Source organism: Seriola lalandi, unplaced genomic scaffold, assembly GCF_002814215.2.
Source record: "Seriola lalandi dorsalis isolate HSWRI2012SDOR001 ecotype SW California unplaced genomic scaffold, Sedor1 jcf7180002052131, whole genome shotgun sequence".
Taxonomy (NCBI): Eukaryota; Metazoa; Chordata; class Actinopteri; order Carangiformes; family Carangidae; genus Seriola; species Seriola lalandi.
The window spans coordinates 53,616-67,930 of NW_019522684.1; the positions used below are offsets into that span (position 1 = coordinate 53,616).

The following is a 14,315-nucleotide window of genomic DNA, read 5'->3' on the forward strand; positions in this document are numbered from 1 at the left end:
ATTTACTTTCACTCAAACAGACACACACACACACACACACACACACACACACACACACACACACACACACACACACACACACACACAAACGTCACACTGTTCTTGTGCATGACTGCAGGCTCTCTCCCAGACCCCGCTGACTAACAGTTCTCTTTTTCAGGAGTTCTAAGCCCCGTCTCTGGGCAGACGCCATCACTTCCGCCCTTTCCACCTGTCGGGTGCCCTTGCCTGCTTTAATGGTGGCAGAGGAGGAGCGTGTGTGTGTGTGTGTGTGTGTGTTGTGAGGGAGGTTGTGTGGGGTGAGGGTGAGGGTGAGGGGGTTTCCACTGGACGAGCTGCTGGAACCTGTCCCTGCCTCCATGTGCCAGGCCTGCATCACAGTTCATTTCCCATCCTCCTCTCTCCGCCGCTGTGCTCAGCCAAGCCTCTCAGCAGGTGTCTCTCTGCAGAAGAGTTCTGCCACTACACAGGGCTGCATCTCTGTGCTCCAACTAAGAATGGCAAGCAGTCACCTCCACAACATAACTACTGACTTCAGTATTCAGTGGGTTTCAAAGCAAATTTTTTGTTAAAATTTCAAATTGTTGTGTGGCAGGTCATTGTGAGCACAGGCCGGTCATTGCAATATACTGTCTGAAAGCCACTAAAAGTATATTTCTTTAATTCTGATAAGACAATACAATATAATTATGTAATTATTTATGAACCATGCATTTATATTGCAATTTGATATGTTGTCTTTGTTCACACATTAATTAATGGAAACTCCTTGAGCGTGTTGACAAAATCTACTATGTGCTGGTGTAAACAACCACAGATACAGAGTAACTTGATTTATTTCAGGTACTTTACTATTTCTACTATTTCCACCTTTTCTGGCTCGTATTATTTCGCGATGACTGAAGTTACTTCTTAAAAGATGAAGGTGTCCTGGTATAACTACTTTGAAGATAAAGGTGCTGCACTGAGTACTGTCATCAAGAAGCAATCAACAAAGGCGCTGGTGGATTTCTGCTGCTTTTTAACTTCACCTTTTGAAGTTAATACACTGAGGCTGGGGTTTTGCCAAGCACCGAAATATGAGGGAAACATTTAAACTGTGTACTATGTACAGAAATTAAATTATCTAATAGTCTCTACAGCGCGTTATCTCAAAAACATACGAAAAAAAGAAAAATTGCATTTGAGGTATGTTGAGGTTGTTAGGTATGTTATATCAAAATGGTTAATAAATATTTCTCAAATTTTTGTGCACTCTTACATCAGCTTATATTTTAGTTAATTCTTACCATTGTTTACCATTACCAGCATTTATTTTAATCAGTGATTATCTAAGGACTGTCGGCCTTTGTCGATCATAATGCAGATTTCTGTGCCACTACTGTCGTGCTAATGTTTTCCTTTTCTGTGAAAATGTGTGACTGCATGATGACAGTGTGAGACAAAGGTGATGTTGACGCTGTGACAACACCATCATTACTTCCTGCTCTCGCTCCTACTTCTGAATGTGTGAATAACAAGATTACATTTTCTGCTGATGAATGGAGAGAAAATGCAATTAAAGAAAGCAGGAAGCCATTTACGGTAATATAGACTGGCATCCTATTTATCATATTGGCTGCTAGACCACGATGCCAGATAAATCGCAGAACTGTTGGTTTATCATGTGCACTCTATCACCAGTTATCAATGTTGCTTTTTAAACATTACAGTTTCAGTTTAGTGGTTAGTAAGGGCACTGGTTGACTGTAAAATAAAATTCACAACACAAATACATCTCTAAATTAAGACTACTTACAGTTCACTGTGACATAAATAATAGTTAATAGCTGCAGAGTAATATTAGAGCTTCTCCTGTACTACTTTCATTGTTTTTATGTCTGTATACTACATTTCTATCCCGCTGTTGCTTGTGGATGTGGTTACCAAGGTAACATCTCTAGTGGCCTGCAATTTGAGAGTATGGTGCCCTGTAATGTTGCCTTCATGTTACCATAGCAAATTTCTCTGTTCTACAGCACACACTGTATGAGGAGGCTTAGTGTGCTAATGCTCCTCAGTGCAACAAACACTACAGTTAATTAGGGTTTATGGAAAAATCAATATTGTGACAGTGGTTCAAGGAAGACTTTCTAATTTCACCTCATTCTGCTCTTTTTGTCAGTTAGATTTTCAATCTTAATAAATAAAGATATAATACTCAAATAATTGATTACTATTACTATTAACAATAGAAATAGTGCTACTTAATGTACTACTATTATCAATGCAAGGTGCACAATAGTAGTCATAATATTAAAGGTCCAGTGTGCAGGATTTAGATTGATCTACCAGCAGAAATGGAATATAATATTCATAATTATGTTTAATTACCAGAAACTAAGAATCATTGTGTCTTATTTAGCTCAGAGTGAGCCCTTCACATCTCAACCAGGAGCAGCTCCTCTTCCACAGAGCCCGCCATGTTGCACAGCCATGTTTCTACATTAGCCCAGAGCGGACAAATCAAACACTGGTTCTTCTGATTGGCTGACAGTTTTCTGAGTGCTGTATGGCCAGACCAACCACAGCTAGCTTGGTAAAACTCACCTGTTATGGCGATGGTCAATCAGAACTAAAATGTGCCAAAGAGACCGTCAAATTCACACACTGAAATCATCCAGCTGGATTTTGTGTGGAGCTATGCAGTGGAGGTCCAATGCAGGAGTGGCAGAACATGCGGCCCCTGCATCCAGTTCACTCTCCTTGGCTGCTAGACCAGTACAGGGCCAGTGTGCATGCAGAACCTGAGACCATCTGGGACATTAGGGAGGTGCATGATTGGGCAGCTAGGACAGCAACAGTGGAATATGGCAAGTGGATTACCAGGAGAAGGGGAAGGAGCAGTCTACCCTTTTCGTAGCGGCCAGAACATGTGGAGTTTTGAAAGGGATTAATTGGCACTGCAGACGAGAGACCAGCAGCAACATTAAGGCGCATGCATGGAAGGAACGTCTACTGGTGGTGGCGTGGCGGCGTGACGGCAGTGCTTATAGGGTAATTATGGCGGAAGTATGCTTTGCCTGGGGTATGCTTTGCCAGCAGCTATGGAGACAAAGCCGTCAAGCAGCTTATCTTTTTTTCAGTGCTGTGACTCGAGGCTGTGGATATCATCCCTTAACTGTGAGTAAGCAAGTTTGCAGTCCACACAGAGACAGCCAGAAAATAGCTGATTTTCAATCCAACTGTAACTCATAAAACATTACATAAAATAATTGCGACATTGGTAGAAGAATAGTGTTAAAAAGTTCAAAAGCTGAAAAGACCCTTGGAGAGGCCAAACAAAACACTAAGTGACTTTAATAGTAATCAAATAAAAACATTGCAGATTTCAGGTAAACACTTGGAGAAACCAAATCCTGCAAGGTTGGACAGTAGGTCAAGGTGGGTCATAATGGGGGCATAGCTGAGGGTGGTGACTGTTTTCTTGCGACATCACAAACTTATGGAAGTCCTGTCGGCTTGTTTCTGAATACAGGCTGTGTGCATTTCTCCGTGGACTTTGATACTTTCACAGTATTTATATAGCACCTGGACCAGTTCCATAATGAAAAAAGACATGGAAATCTCACCTTCTACAATATGGGACCTTTAAATAGAATACCCAGTGTGCACAGGCCCAACTAGACAAGAAGAGAAAAGGAACTGTATGCATTATACGTTGTGCAAAGAGTGCATTACATTTATAGCCCCATGTATTCTCCTGAAGAGATGACTTAACAAGAAAGCTTAAGTACAAGCACATTCTTGGTTGGAACTGGAAGCAGTTGGTTTTTCAAAAGAAACTCCATGGTATTACACAGCAGTTTTACGAATTTGAAATGCAAAAATCTGGATGTTAATTCAAAAAAAAAAAAATGTTAAAAAGATACAGAAATATCAGCACACTGCAATATGCTACATTATCAAATTCTAGTAGTATAAAAAAAGCTTGTGTATTGTGTATATGATGTTCAGTTTGATGTGGACTTGCATCTAAAAAGGTTTTTAACTGGCAAAACAGTTAAGAGGTCAGAAGTCCAATCAAAGTAGCAAAGAACAATGAATTGCAAGTTTGTATACATTTATGCAAAGCTCATTAAAAAAGAACTATGACTGTCAGAAGATGCATGAATTAAGCAAATTCTGCCCTTAAAAGAGCATATATATTTGCATTGCCCTTTTGAATTACAGCATGGAGTCTATGTTTGCTGTAGTGAAAACCTAATGCTGTGGTTCCAGGTAAAGCAAACAGAGGAAGTAAAACTGTGGATGAGTAAATCATTCTTATGGAGCGTGGCTGTCACTTTAATTGAGACGTTGACTATTGCATATTCAAGTATGTGCTGCACTAAGCTGCTTTAGCCAATCATGAACGCTGTGCGCTGCCATTGGCTGAGCTCCGGAGAGAGCTGTGTACTGTGCTGTGAGGGGTGGGGGTGGGGGGTTCTCTAGCTCCTCTGCACTCTCCCATTCAACCTCTGTAGTCAGCAGAACGAGTAGCTGAGCAGAGCAACACAGCATCCACGGCTACAGCATCCTGCAGATGACTCCGCTCCATGGAGGAGAGGGAGGGGGAAAAAAAGGAACAAGTGTTGGAGAGAAAGAGGGAGATCCACAGATGAAGAGAGACTGAGAGAAGCACAGAGGGAGTAAGAGTGGGAAATGAAAGGAATTGAGTAAACACCGCTGGCCGCCTGAGGACCACTGCAGCTGTACTAAATCTGGGGCTGTCAGGCCAACCCTCAGCAGAGCAGTAAGTGAGAGAAGCAAGGGAGCAAGGGAGAAAAAGAAGTGATTTGAAGAGCTGATCACATCATTCTGGACAAGCAGGAATGGGAACCCCAAGAGCCTCTCCGTCAGCAGATCAAACTTCACACAGGAAAAGTGCCTTCAGATCACCGGTCTGAACCTGCCTCTTCAGAAGAGCGAAGAAAACGGGCAAAACAAGAGAGTTATCCTGTTAGTTCCCGAAAGGTATCACACAGGATCTGAGTTCAGCTCAAGTCTGTGCTCTTTCCAAGTCCCCCCTTGGTCGTCCCTCGCACCTGCCTGCTCCAGGTGAATGTCTTCTTTGCATGCACTCCCACTGCTCGGCAGTTGAACACACTCATGGTCGATGCCAAGGGAAGGAACATGAAATGTCTGACTTTCTTCTTAATGCTTCCCGAGTCAGTGAAAAGCAAGTCAAGTAAAAGCTCCAAGAAAGGGAATGCCAGTGGCAGCTCCAAGCTGCCCCCAGTCTGTTATGAGATAATCACTCTGAGGAGCAAGAAGAAGAAGAAGATGGCAGCGGATATTTTTCCCACCAAAAAGCCGGCATCCACCACCACAGTGCAACTGTATCAGCAGCAGAACCTCAACAACAACAACACCATACAGAACTGTAACTGGCAGGGACTCTACTCCACTATAAGAGAAAGGTAGGTACAACCAAGTCTCTGCACACACTAGCAATTGTTATTGTTGAGCCAACAATTTTTAAATCAACATTACATTCAGGGGAGATGAATTTGAAATTGTAATCTGAAAATTTCTCATAAAGTTCAACTGTATGTTCATTACACAATACAAAATTTTATGAACGGAATCCCTGGTGAATGTAAAAATTTATCACAAAACACTTAGTCTGGGTAACTACTCATGTATATTGAGTTCTGTGTTAGTTTAAATGTGGTGCCTGCTTGCCTGCTTGCCTGCTTGCCTGCGTGTGTGTGTGTGTGTGTGTGTGTGTGTGTGTATGTGTGTCATAAGCTACTTTTGGGGAAAAATTTCAGACTAAAAACCAGTGAATTGGGGACGGCTTGTTCACTAGGGAAAAAGCAGATTTTTGGGTCAAGTGGGGAAAGTTAAGGTTAGGTTATGTTTAGGGGTAAGGGAAATGAATGTAAGTCCATGTAATGTCCCTAAAAGTGACCTATGACAACTTGTAAGTGTGTGTGTGTGTGTGTGTGTGTGTGTGTGTGTGTGTGTGTGTGTGTGTGTGTGTGTGTGGGTGGTTCCCTCTGCCCTGCCCTCAATCTGCTGGAGGTATCTCTGTTTACACCCTCTCCTGCTCCTGCAGACTTTGTCGCTCTGACATAACAGAGGGCGAACAGGCACTGGGTGCGTTTGACATGCACAACAGGCAGAGGCTGCTCTGTACTAAAAGCAAAATATTTACCTTGGCCTATCAGTAAAAGACCCCAGCTGTCCAGAGCAAAATGTGTTCTTTGCGACCTGGCTTTGTTGTCTCTCCAGAACATCATGGGGCTGTTTACACACCCCTGTGACATGTTCCACTACTCAATAATATATGAACGCAGCTTTATTGTTGGTCCCATTCTTTCACAGTGGGGATTTTCCATTCAGTTCATTGTCTCGTTTGTCTTTCTTTATGGAGATATAAAGAGTTTAAGCTAAATATGGTTAAGCTATGATATAATTTAGCTGATTTCGCTATGAAATACATAAGTGTGCTACGTAATACTTTAAAAACCAGTTCTCAAGTAATTTGGACACTTTATCCAATCATAAAACTTTTCTTTTTAGAAGAGCAAAAAAATGTAAAAATACATGAAAGTTACTATTTTTGCTTGCACTTCTGCTAAACACTCTCACCACTAATTAATCTGACTTTCATTTACATAAAATACATAAACGTGGATTTATGTGCATTGATTCTCCTCTAATCTCATCTCCAATATTGTCAAGATATGCTTTTTGTGTCTTACCTTCTTCTTGTACAGAATAATAAATGTAAAATTCATTTTCAACTGTTTTTTGTGCTTCTTTCCCTTCTTAGAAATTCAGTAATGTTCAACAATGAGCTGATGGCAGATGTGCACTTTGTGGTGGGTCAGCCTGGGAGAACCCAGCGGCTGCCAGGACACAGAGTAAGAATTTCATCAACCAGTAAAATCACAGTAGCAGGGAGGAAATTAACAAACAAGCAATCAGCCAGCCCAGTCCATTGTTGTTCATATCATATCAGGATAAAAATTATCTTCCTCATTGCCAGCAGTAATGGAACTGAAATCCTTTGTGCTCCATTCTCACTTCCGCACCATGTGTCTTTTTGAGACAGTCCTCAATTATTTATGTAAATGAGGCTGAAAGATAGAGGCAGAGAGTGAGCGAAGGAGGAAGGGATATCCTCTTCAGCAGTCATATCACACAGGATGGATCGTCTTTGTCTCTGCTTTAGCTCAGCCTTTTTAAAAAAAAAAAACCCCACTTCAATTACTCAACCTGTAATCAAACACATCCAACAGAACACAGTTACAATGATAAAGCATAGAGTAAGGTACATTCAACTCTGCATCTCACATCCTAGAAATACTTTTGTGCTCACTTACTTGATTAGCTTTTGGATTTTGGAATGACAGTAAAATGAATTTACTATAAATAGCTTTGATTATTATAATTGGGCCCATATTCAACCTGTTTATCCCAACAGTCACCTGCAGGTTTACACCCTCTGTCTTCTTTGTTTAGTTCACCTTCTGACCTCATTGCTCTTTCAAGGTGTTCACATAAATGATTGATTACGGTTTATAGTTGCCTGGACCACATGCCTCATCTAAAAGCACATCATGATGTCGACTTTATTTGAATATGATTATAACATTCACATTATATTTGGTAAGTGATTTTGTAGCCATAGCTTTGGCTCAGCTATCTATTCCACATCTACACTGTCAGATGAGCCCTGTATGGGTCATCTTTTTTGTTCTTTTTATGGGGCCCAAATGTATTATCTATGATTGGTAACTGCAGTGCACTTTGTGCATTTATAGAATGCAGTTATGGAAGGGCATTGTGGATCACTTGACTGCACTTTATGTTGAGACATTATGCCAATGGGATATAATGACGTTCAGCACAGCAATCTTTCTTGTGACCATTTGGCAGCAAGTCAGATAACAAAGTTATATCCCTCCAAGATGGAGGATGCAACCATCAGCTAAAAACAGTAATGTATGAGAACATCTGAAAAAGAACAACAAAACAACAACAAAAAAACCAAAAAAAACAACAACAATGGGCTAAGAGATGGGATTAATTTTATTCTAAGATATATGTATATATATATCTATATATATATATAGATATATATATAGATATAGATATATATATCGTCTCTAAATCCACATAAAAGAGCAGGCGTATTTCAACTGACCTCTCTTTATGAAAAAAAGAAACATGAATGTCAGTGTGTACAACAATAACATCATTGTTTTCAGAAACCCATATTGGCAAGCTTTACTTTAGAATAGGTTCACTGCAATTTAATCACCTAAGAGAAAGTCTATGTGCCTTTTTTGGGAAGATTTATACCACCCACACACCCACCTACACATACTCGTGGTGTGCACATACACACAAAAACCTACAACATGAAATGTTCTCGAGTATGATTAGGATTCACAGTCTTGTATAAAATGCTTATTACTGAAATTATTAGTGGCCTTGTGTTGCATCTGATTTCATCATAAGTTCAGATAAGTCATTAATTTCAATAAATTGAACTTCTGTTGCACTCTGTTCAGTTGCTTTATTAGGATTTTGTTTTTTGTTTTTTTTGTATTTTTATCAGAGGCAATCTTGTTCATTAGAAATCTGCCTCCCTGTCTTCAGGGGAAACAGTAAATGGTTGAGCATTGCTCATTATGTGAGAAACTCAACAGGGTCAATCTCTCCAGTGATTAGAATTGAAGCATAGCTCAATATCCACAAAGAGATTTGTGTTTTCATGTAAAGAGAAGGAGCCACATGTGAACAAATTAGATTTAGTGCAATTCCCTTTTTTGCAATATTTCTGTTTTCCCACTTTGTTACTACATGTCATGTGGTTTCCAGTGAAAACACAGAAAAACTATGGCATATTTTCATTTCTCTTTTCCCTGTGTCATTTTGCTTTCTCTTCTTATTCCAACAGTATGTTTTGGCCGTTGGGAGCTCAGTGTTCCACGCAATGTTTTATGGTGAACTTGCTGAAAACAAGGATGAAATCCATATTCCAGATGTGGAACCAGCAGCCTTTCTGGCAATGTTGAAGTAAGGATTCTCCACTGTCTAAACTTTTCAACACTCTGTTCCTCCTTTGACTGGCCCTGTTCTTGTGATCTTTGAATGCCTTTGTTTAACAAATGTCCTCTTTGTACATAACTGCTATATGATAAAACTGCTCTATATCTATCTCTGACACGTCTTGGACAAAGCTGTTCATCACTTACCCTGTCATACAATTGAACTGAAATGAGTTCTTTCCTGTATCTCAAAGACAGAATCTATATCTGTCTTTTTTCATTTCATTATAAATTCCACTTTCCATTCTGAATCAGTCCATATTGTTCTCTACCTCCTGCTTCCTGTTCCTCCATCACTTTTATGTATGAGTTTTGTTTTCTGTATCCTTGCAAGCAGGCTACAGTAGGTGGGAGGAATATTATTTTGTTGGCTAGTTTGATTAGTTTGCACAGTGATTTCACTGTGTTTAAAATCCCATTTCATGTCTTCCAACATAGTTTTGAACAGATGCTGTGATTGATGCAGTATTCCTTAAATATCAGTCAGTTTCAACTTTAGTCATCTAAAGTATTTTTTGATGTGTGTGTGTATATATATATATATATATATATATATATATATATATATATATATATAAATATATATACACACACACACAGACACACACATATATCATTTTAACAAATATGTGTCCACCATGTCGCTTTGCATGACATTTCTTTGATGTTTAATCTGGTATCTATAAAGCTGACAAAGTCACATTTTTATGTCAACAGGTATATTTACTGTGATGAGATTGACTTGAGTGCTGACACAGTGTTGGCCACTCTTTATGCTGCCAAGAAGTACATTGTCCCTCACCTGGCACGTGCCTGCGTCAACTTCCTGGAGACCAGCCTGAGCGCCAAAAATGCCTGCGTGTTACTCTCCCAGAGCTGCCTGTTCGAGGAGCCGGAGCTGACACAGCGCTGCTGGGAGGTGATTGATGCCCAGGCCGAGCTGGCGTTACGCTCAGAGGGCTTCTGTGACATCGACGCACAGACCCTGGAGAGTATCCTACAGCGAGAGACACTCAACGCTAAAGAGATAGTAGTATTTGAGGCAGCGCTCAGCTGGGCTGAGGCTGAGTGTCAGAGACAGGAGCTCACCTCTTCAACTGACAACAAGCGTAAGGTTTTGGGCAAGGCCATGTACCTGATACGTATCCCTACAATGGCTCTGGATGATTTTGCCAATGGAGCAGCCCAGTCGGGCGTGTTGACGCTTAATGAGACCAATGACATCTTCCTGTGGTACACAGCAGCCAAGAAACCTGAGCTGCAGTTTGTCAGCCAGCCCAGGAAAGGCCTAACACCCCAGCGTTGCCACAGATTCCAGTCCTGTGCCTACAGAAGCAATCAGTGGCGCTATCGGGGCCGCTGTGACAGTATACAGTTCGCAGTGGATAAAAGAGTTTTCATTGCTGGGTTTGGACTGTACGGATCTAGCTGTGGCTCAGCAGAGTACAGTGCCAAGATCGAGTTGAAACGTCAAGGAGTACTGCTGGGACAAAACCTCAGCAAATACTTCTCTGATGGTTCCAGCAACACCTTCCCAGCGTGGTTTGAGTACCCAGTCCAGATCGAGCCTGATACATTCTACACTGCCAGTGTGGTTCTGGATGGAAATGAGCTGAGCTACTTTGGACAGGAAGGGATGACAGAGGTGCAGTGTGGGAAAGTGACATTTCAGTTCCAGTGCTCCTCAGACAGCACTAACGGCACAGGGGTGCAGGGGGGACAGATTCCTGAGCTTATCTTCTACGCTTGACAAGCCCTGTGCACATATTTGACTGATTTTCAATGCATTTATGGAAAATAGAAAATGATCACTTTGTGCATAGTGTCACTTTCTGTTATCTATTTTTGTCACTACTGTGCAAAACAAAATCTGGTCTCAAACCTTTGAAAGGGTCTTATGTGGTTTTAATTTTAGTAAATGGTCCACTTGAGTAGGACCAGATCCATTTCAAGATGTTGGATTGTGAAAATACGCTGATGAACAAAAGTTCTAAAAGATTAAAAATATCTTGCGCTAAATGTGCCTGTATATATGAATATATGTAAATTCTGAAATGTATATGATGCCACCAATTGTGGCCAATGCTGGCCACAAAGATATCTTATATGATGAATATGCTACAGTAGGTTTATTATGTCTATTCTCGCATAGAATGCACATATAGAGCAGCAATACTTCACATTCTATATTCTACAATGAACATTTCCTGTCATGACTCAGTCTGGACCATCAGCATTATACGTCAAAAAAGCTGTATGATACTTAAAGCAACTTTTCAAGTTATGATTACAGTCAAAAACACTGTTTGTCCTATTGTAGTGTGTAAACCCCATTAGGCATTTGTATTTGAGTGGTTTCAATTGAATCTGCAGCTTTTTGATACTTTGAATCTAGTAACAGGGCACTTAGAGAGGGCTTGAGGGGTCTTAGATTAGGGAGCACTGAATATAATGAGACACACAACCCCTACAGTATCTCTCTGTAGCATGTTGCTCTGCACCTACACAAATCTCAGTCACTCCAGTGAGGTATCATTTACATCAGTGTCATTATGTTTACAGTGAAAATGAACTTAAAGTGATCACCATTCACCACTACAGGGTGGAGTGAAAGATTTCTTTGGTTTTCCCTTGGATTCTGTCTGCATTGCAGTACTGACGTGTGCTACTAATTGTTATTGCATCTTGGTTTTGTTTACAGCAAAAAAATCAACAATTGATTCAGTGTTAGAAGCTGTTTATCTTATGGACATTTACTTCTCTTTGTTAACAACCCTGTGCACTCTGAACTGCTGAGCACTCCCTCCCAATGTGATCATTCAGTATCAGTATTTGCAGAAGCATAATGTTTATGCTACAGAATTGCACTGATGTTGGTTTGTAATTGAATTTGTTTCATTATTTTTATGAGTCAGATTTTTTATTTATTTAATGTGATACTGAATATTCTTTCTGGTGTAGGATAAACATCCACAGGCTTGTCTGCCGGTGACAATAGATGGGAAAACTGGTGTTCATGTCCTGTGTTTACGTGCTACAGTGCTGGGAGACCAACGAATGTGTATGATTGTTGATGATGCAAATAAACAAAACAAATGGTACATATTGATTGTGTACACCATCTGTGGAAAACCGCGCTATCACATGCTACATACTCTGACTGAAATTTGGAGATGGGGACAGATGATGCCCTTCGGCACTGCAGTGATTTACAATGCCAAGGAGAGCTGTCTGCTGTTTGATGATCCCTGTCTTGATGCCACTTATACACCCTGCTTTTTGTCTGTCAAACTCTAACTCTATCTGCATCCTACTGAGCTATGCAAGACTACGCTTCCCCCTCCCTAATGAGAATTTTAATAGCCTACAACTCTAAAGTATGGCTTTTTGATGTGCAACCTCTACAACCTTGAATTTTCACAGACTGCAGTCATAAAGAATGGCTTGACATGACCATCGCATGTTTTCAAGTTTCACGAGATAGAGAAAGAATGATATTATAATCTCAAATGTCTAAAAACCCTGAAGTGTTGAATTCCCAGGATACCACACTGGCTGTTTGACCCATGGCTGATCTTGATGTGTCTGTCTGCTGATAAGAAAAAGACAGTAAGTCTCTAAAGTGGATTTCAACTCCTGTTCATATCTTTGTCTTGCAGACAGTCTTCAGAAGTTGTGCACTTGTATAGTGGATGAAGTTAAAAAATTCCAGTCACTGATACAATTGCCCATACACTGACAAAACAATGAATTAGCAAAGACATTTTATAGATTTCTGAGTTTAACTTTATCTGAGCGGCTGATATGCTGTAAAACTCAAAAACAAGAGGAGTCATTTACTGAATCTCAAGACAAATCATATCTGTTCGTGAACTGTATGTTCAAAAAGATAATCACTCCTGGGAGCTTATGGCAGGTACTTGATTACCAAGGCACTCAATAATGTTGAGACCAAGTTTGACATCGCCAATGAGCATGAAGCCCTTGATGAATTGAACTCAATATGTTGGGGGACTTGGTGCTTCAACGCGATTTTTCATGATTGTGGCGCTAATGTTGTAAGCAAGATCATTAATTGCACCGGAGGCAGCAGGGGACTACAATGTGCCAGGAGTCAGAGGCACGTCTGCTTTCCACAGACACACACTCACGTTTTCATTTTGCAAATGTAACCGATCTACAGCTGTAAAATTACAATGCAGGTACAGCTCAGATACAGTGAGACGTAAAAGAAGGACACACTTTCCCTAATTTTACTCTCCGAGAAAAATCCCTTCTCACATCTATTGACCTGACATTTTTTTGGTGTTGGTCACAGTCAGTTCAGAAAGCAGTAGTATTGCCAGAGGCTAACAGCTCACTGCCAGAAAGATGGCGGGAACAGCTCTGCTCTTCATGGAGCACATTACCAAAAAAACACTGTTGAATCAATACCAAGACTTCAATCTGCAGATGAGCTGGAAGCTCTAATTACTTGTTATTGCAAAGTAGTATTCATCTTCCAAACCCTCTAAGACACAAATCTATCATTGACCCATTATGTGATGAGGCTATACTTAATGAAAACATAGTTTTTTTTTTATTCTATAAGCCGTGACAATTATTGTGGCAAACCATTTTAATTGAATAAATCAAATGCAATTAAATTCTAGAGGGCTAAAAATAAAATGCATGATGAGGCATCTAAATTAAGATTGGTTTGTCAGAGAAGGAGCTATAAAGAGAAGCCATGTATTACTAATGAGGAAGTCATCCAAACACTAAATGTAACTGATAAATATCTCCTGCAATTTTTAGAATTGCTCGCTCACATATACAGTGCTGGCATCCAGTTTGATTTTAGCACTGAAATTTCAAATATATAATTCAAAGTGTTTATAGTCTTACATCTGTTTATCAGAGTATAGAGGAAATTACATGTAATATTCATAATCATAAATGCGGCTGTGAATTCTTGACAGACAAACCGTGGAATAAACATATGGTTTAGCATTGGAAGGGAAAAGGGGAAAAACAGAGTTGGTGGATACCGAGTCAGACTGGGCACATGTTGCGCAGGAGAATCGCATTGAGGTTTTATTTACTGTTCAATAAGAATTAAGGATGAAAAGATTCGGTCGGACTTGAGGGAGGACTGTGGATTACTACTGATCAACATTCCTAATGCTCTCTAAGATTGATTGTTGAGGTGCAGATAAGTCTGTGAAGAGAACCAAAAGATCTTCT

The 14,315-nt window shown here is 40.2% G+C and overlaps 1 protein-coding gene across 1 annotated transcript; it reads left to right on the plus strand.

Annotated features, from left to right (window-relative positions):
• Positions 1–4,491: 4,491 nt before the first annotated feature.
• Positions 4,492–12,190, plus strand: btbd3b (BTB (POZ) domain containing 3b). Its single transcript, XM_023400110.2, has 4 exons — positions 4,492–5,441; positions 6,803–6,893; positions 8,939–9,057; positions 9,807–12,190. Exons 1-4 carry the CDS (start codon positions 5,131–5,133, stop codon positions 10,837–10,839), a joined length of 1,554 nt encoding a protein of 517 aa, XP_023255878.1. The 5' UTR covers positions 4,492–5,130; the 3' UTR covers positions 10,840–12,190.
• The last annotated feature ends 2,125 nt before the right edge of the window (positions 12,191–14,315 follow it).

What these genes read in the sequence shown, in the direction of transcription:
- btbd3b (XM_023400110.2), top strand. Translation starts at nt 5,131, where the DNA reads ATGGTCGATGCCAAGGGAAGGAACATGAAATGTCTGACTTTCTTCTTA. An exon ending in TACTCCACTATAAGAGAAAG is followed by an intron (nt 5,442 to 6,802) that starts GTAGGTACAACC and finishes TTCCCTTCTTAG; the next exon opens with AAATTCAGTAATGTTCAACA. An exon ending in GCCTTTCTGGCAATGTTGAA is followed by an intron (nt 9,058 to 9,806) that starts GTAAGGATTCTC and finishes TTATGTCAACAG; the next exon opens with GTATATTTACTGTGATGAGA.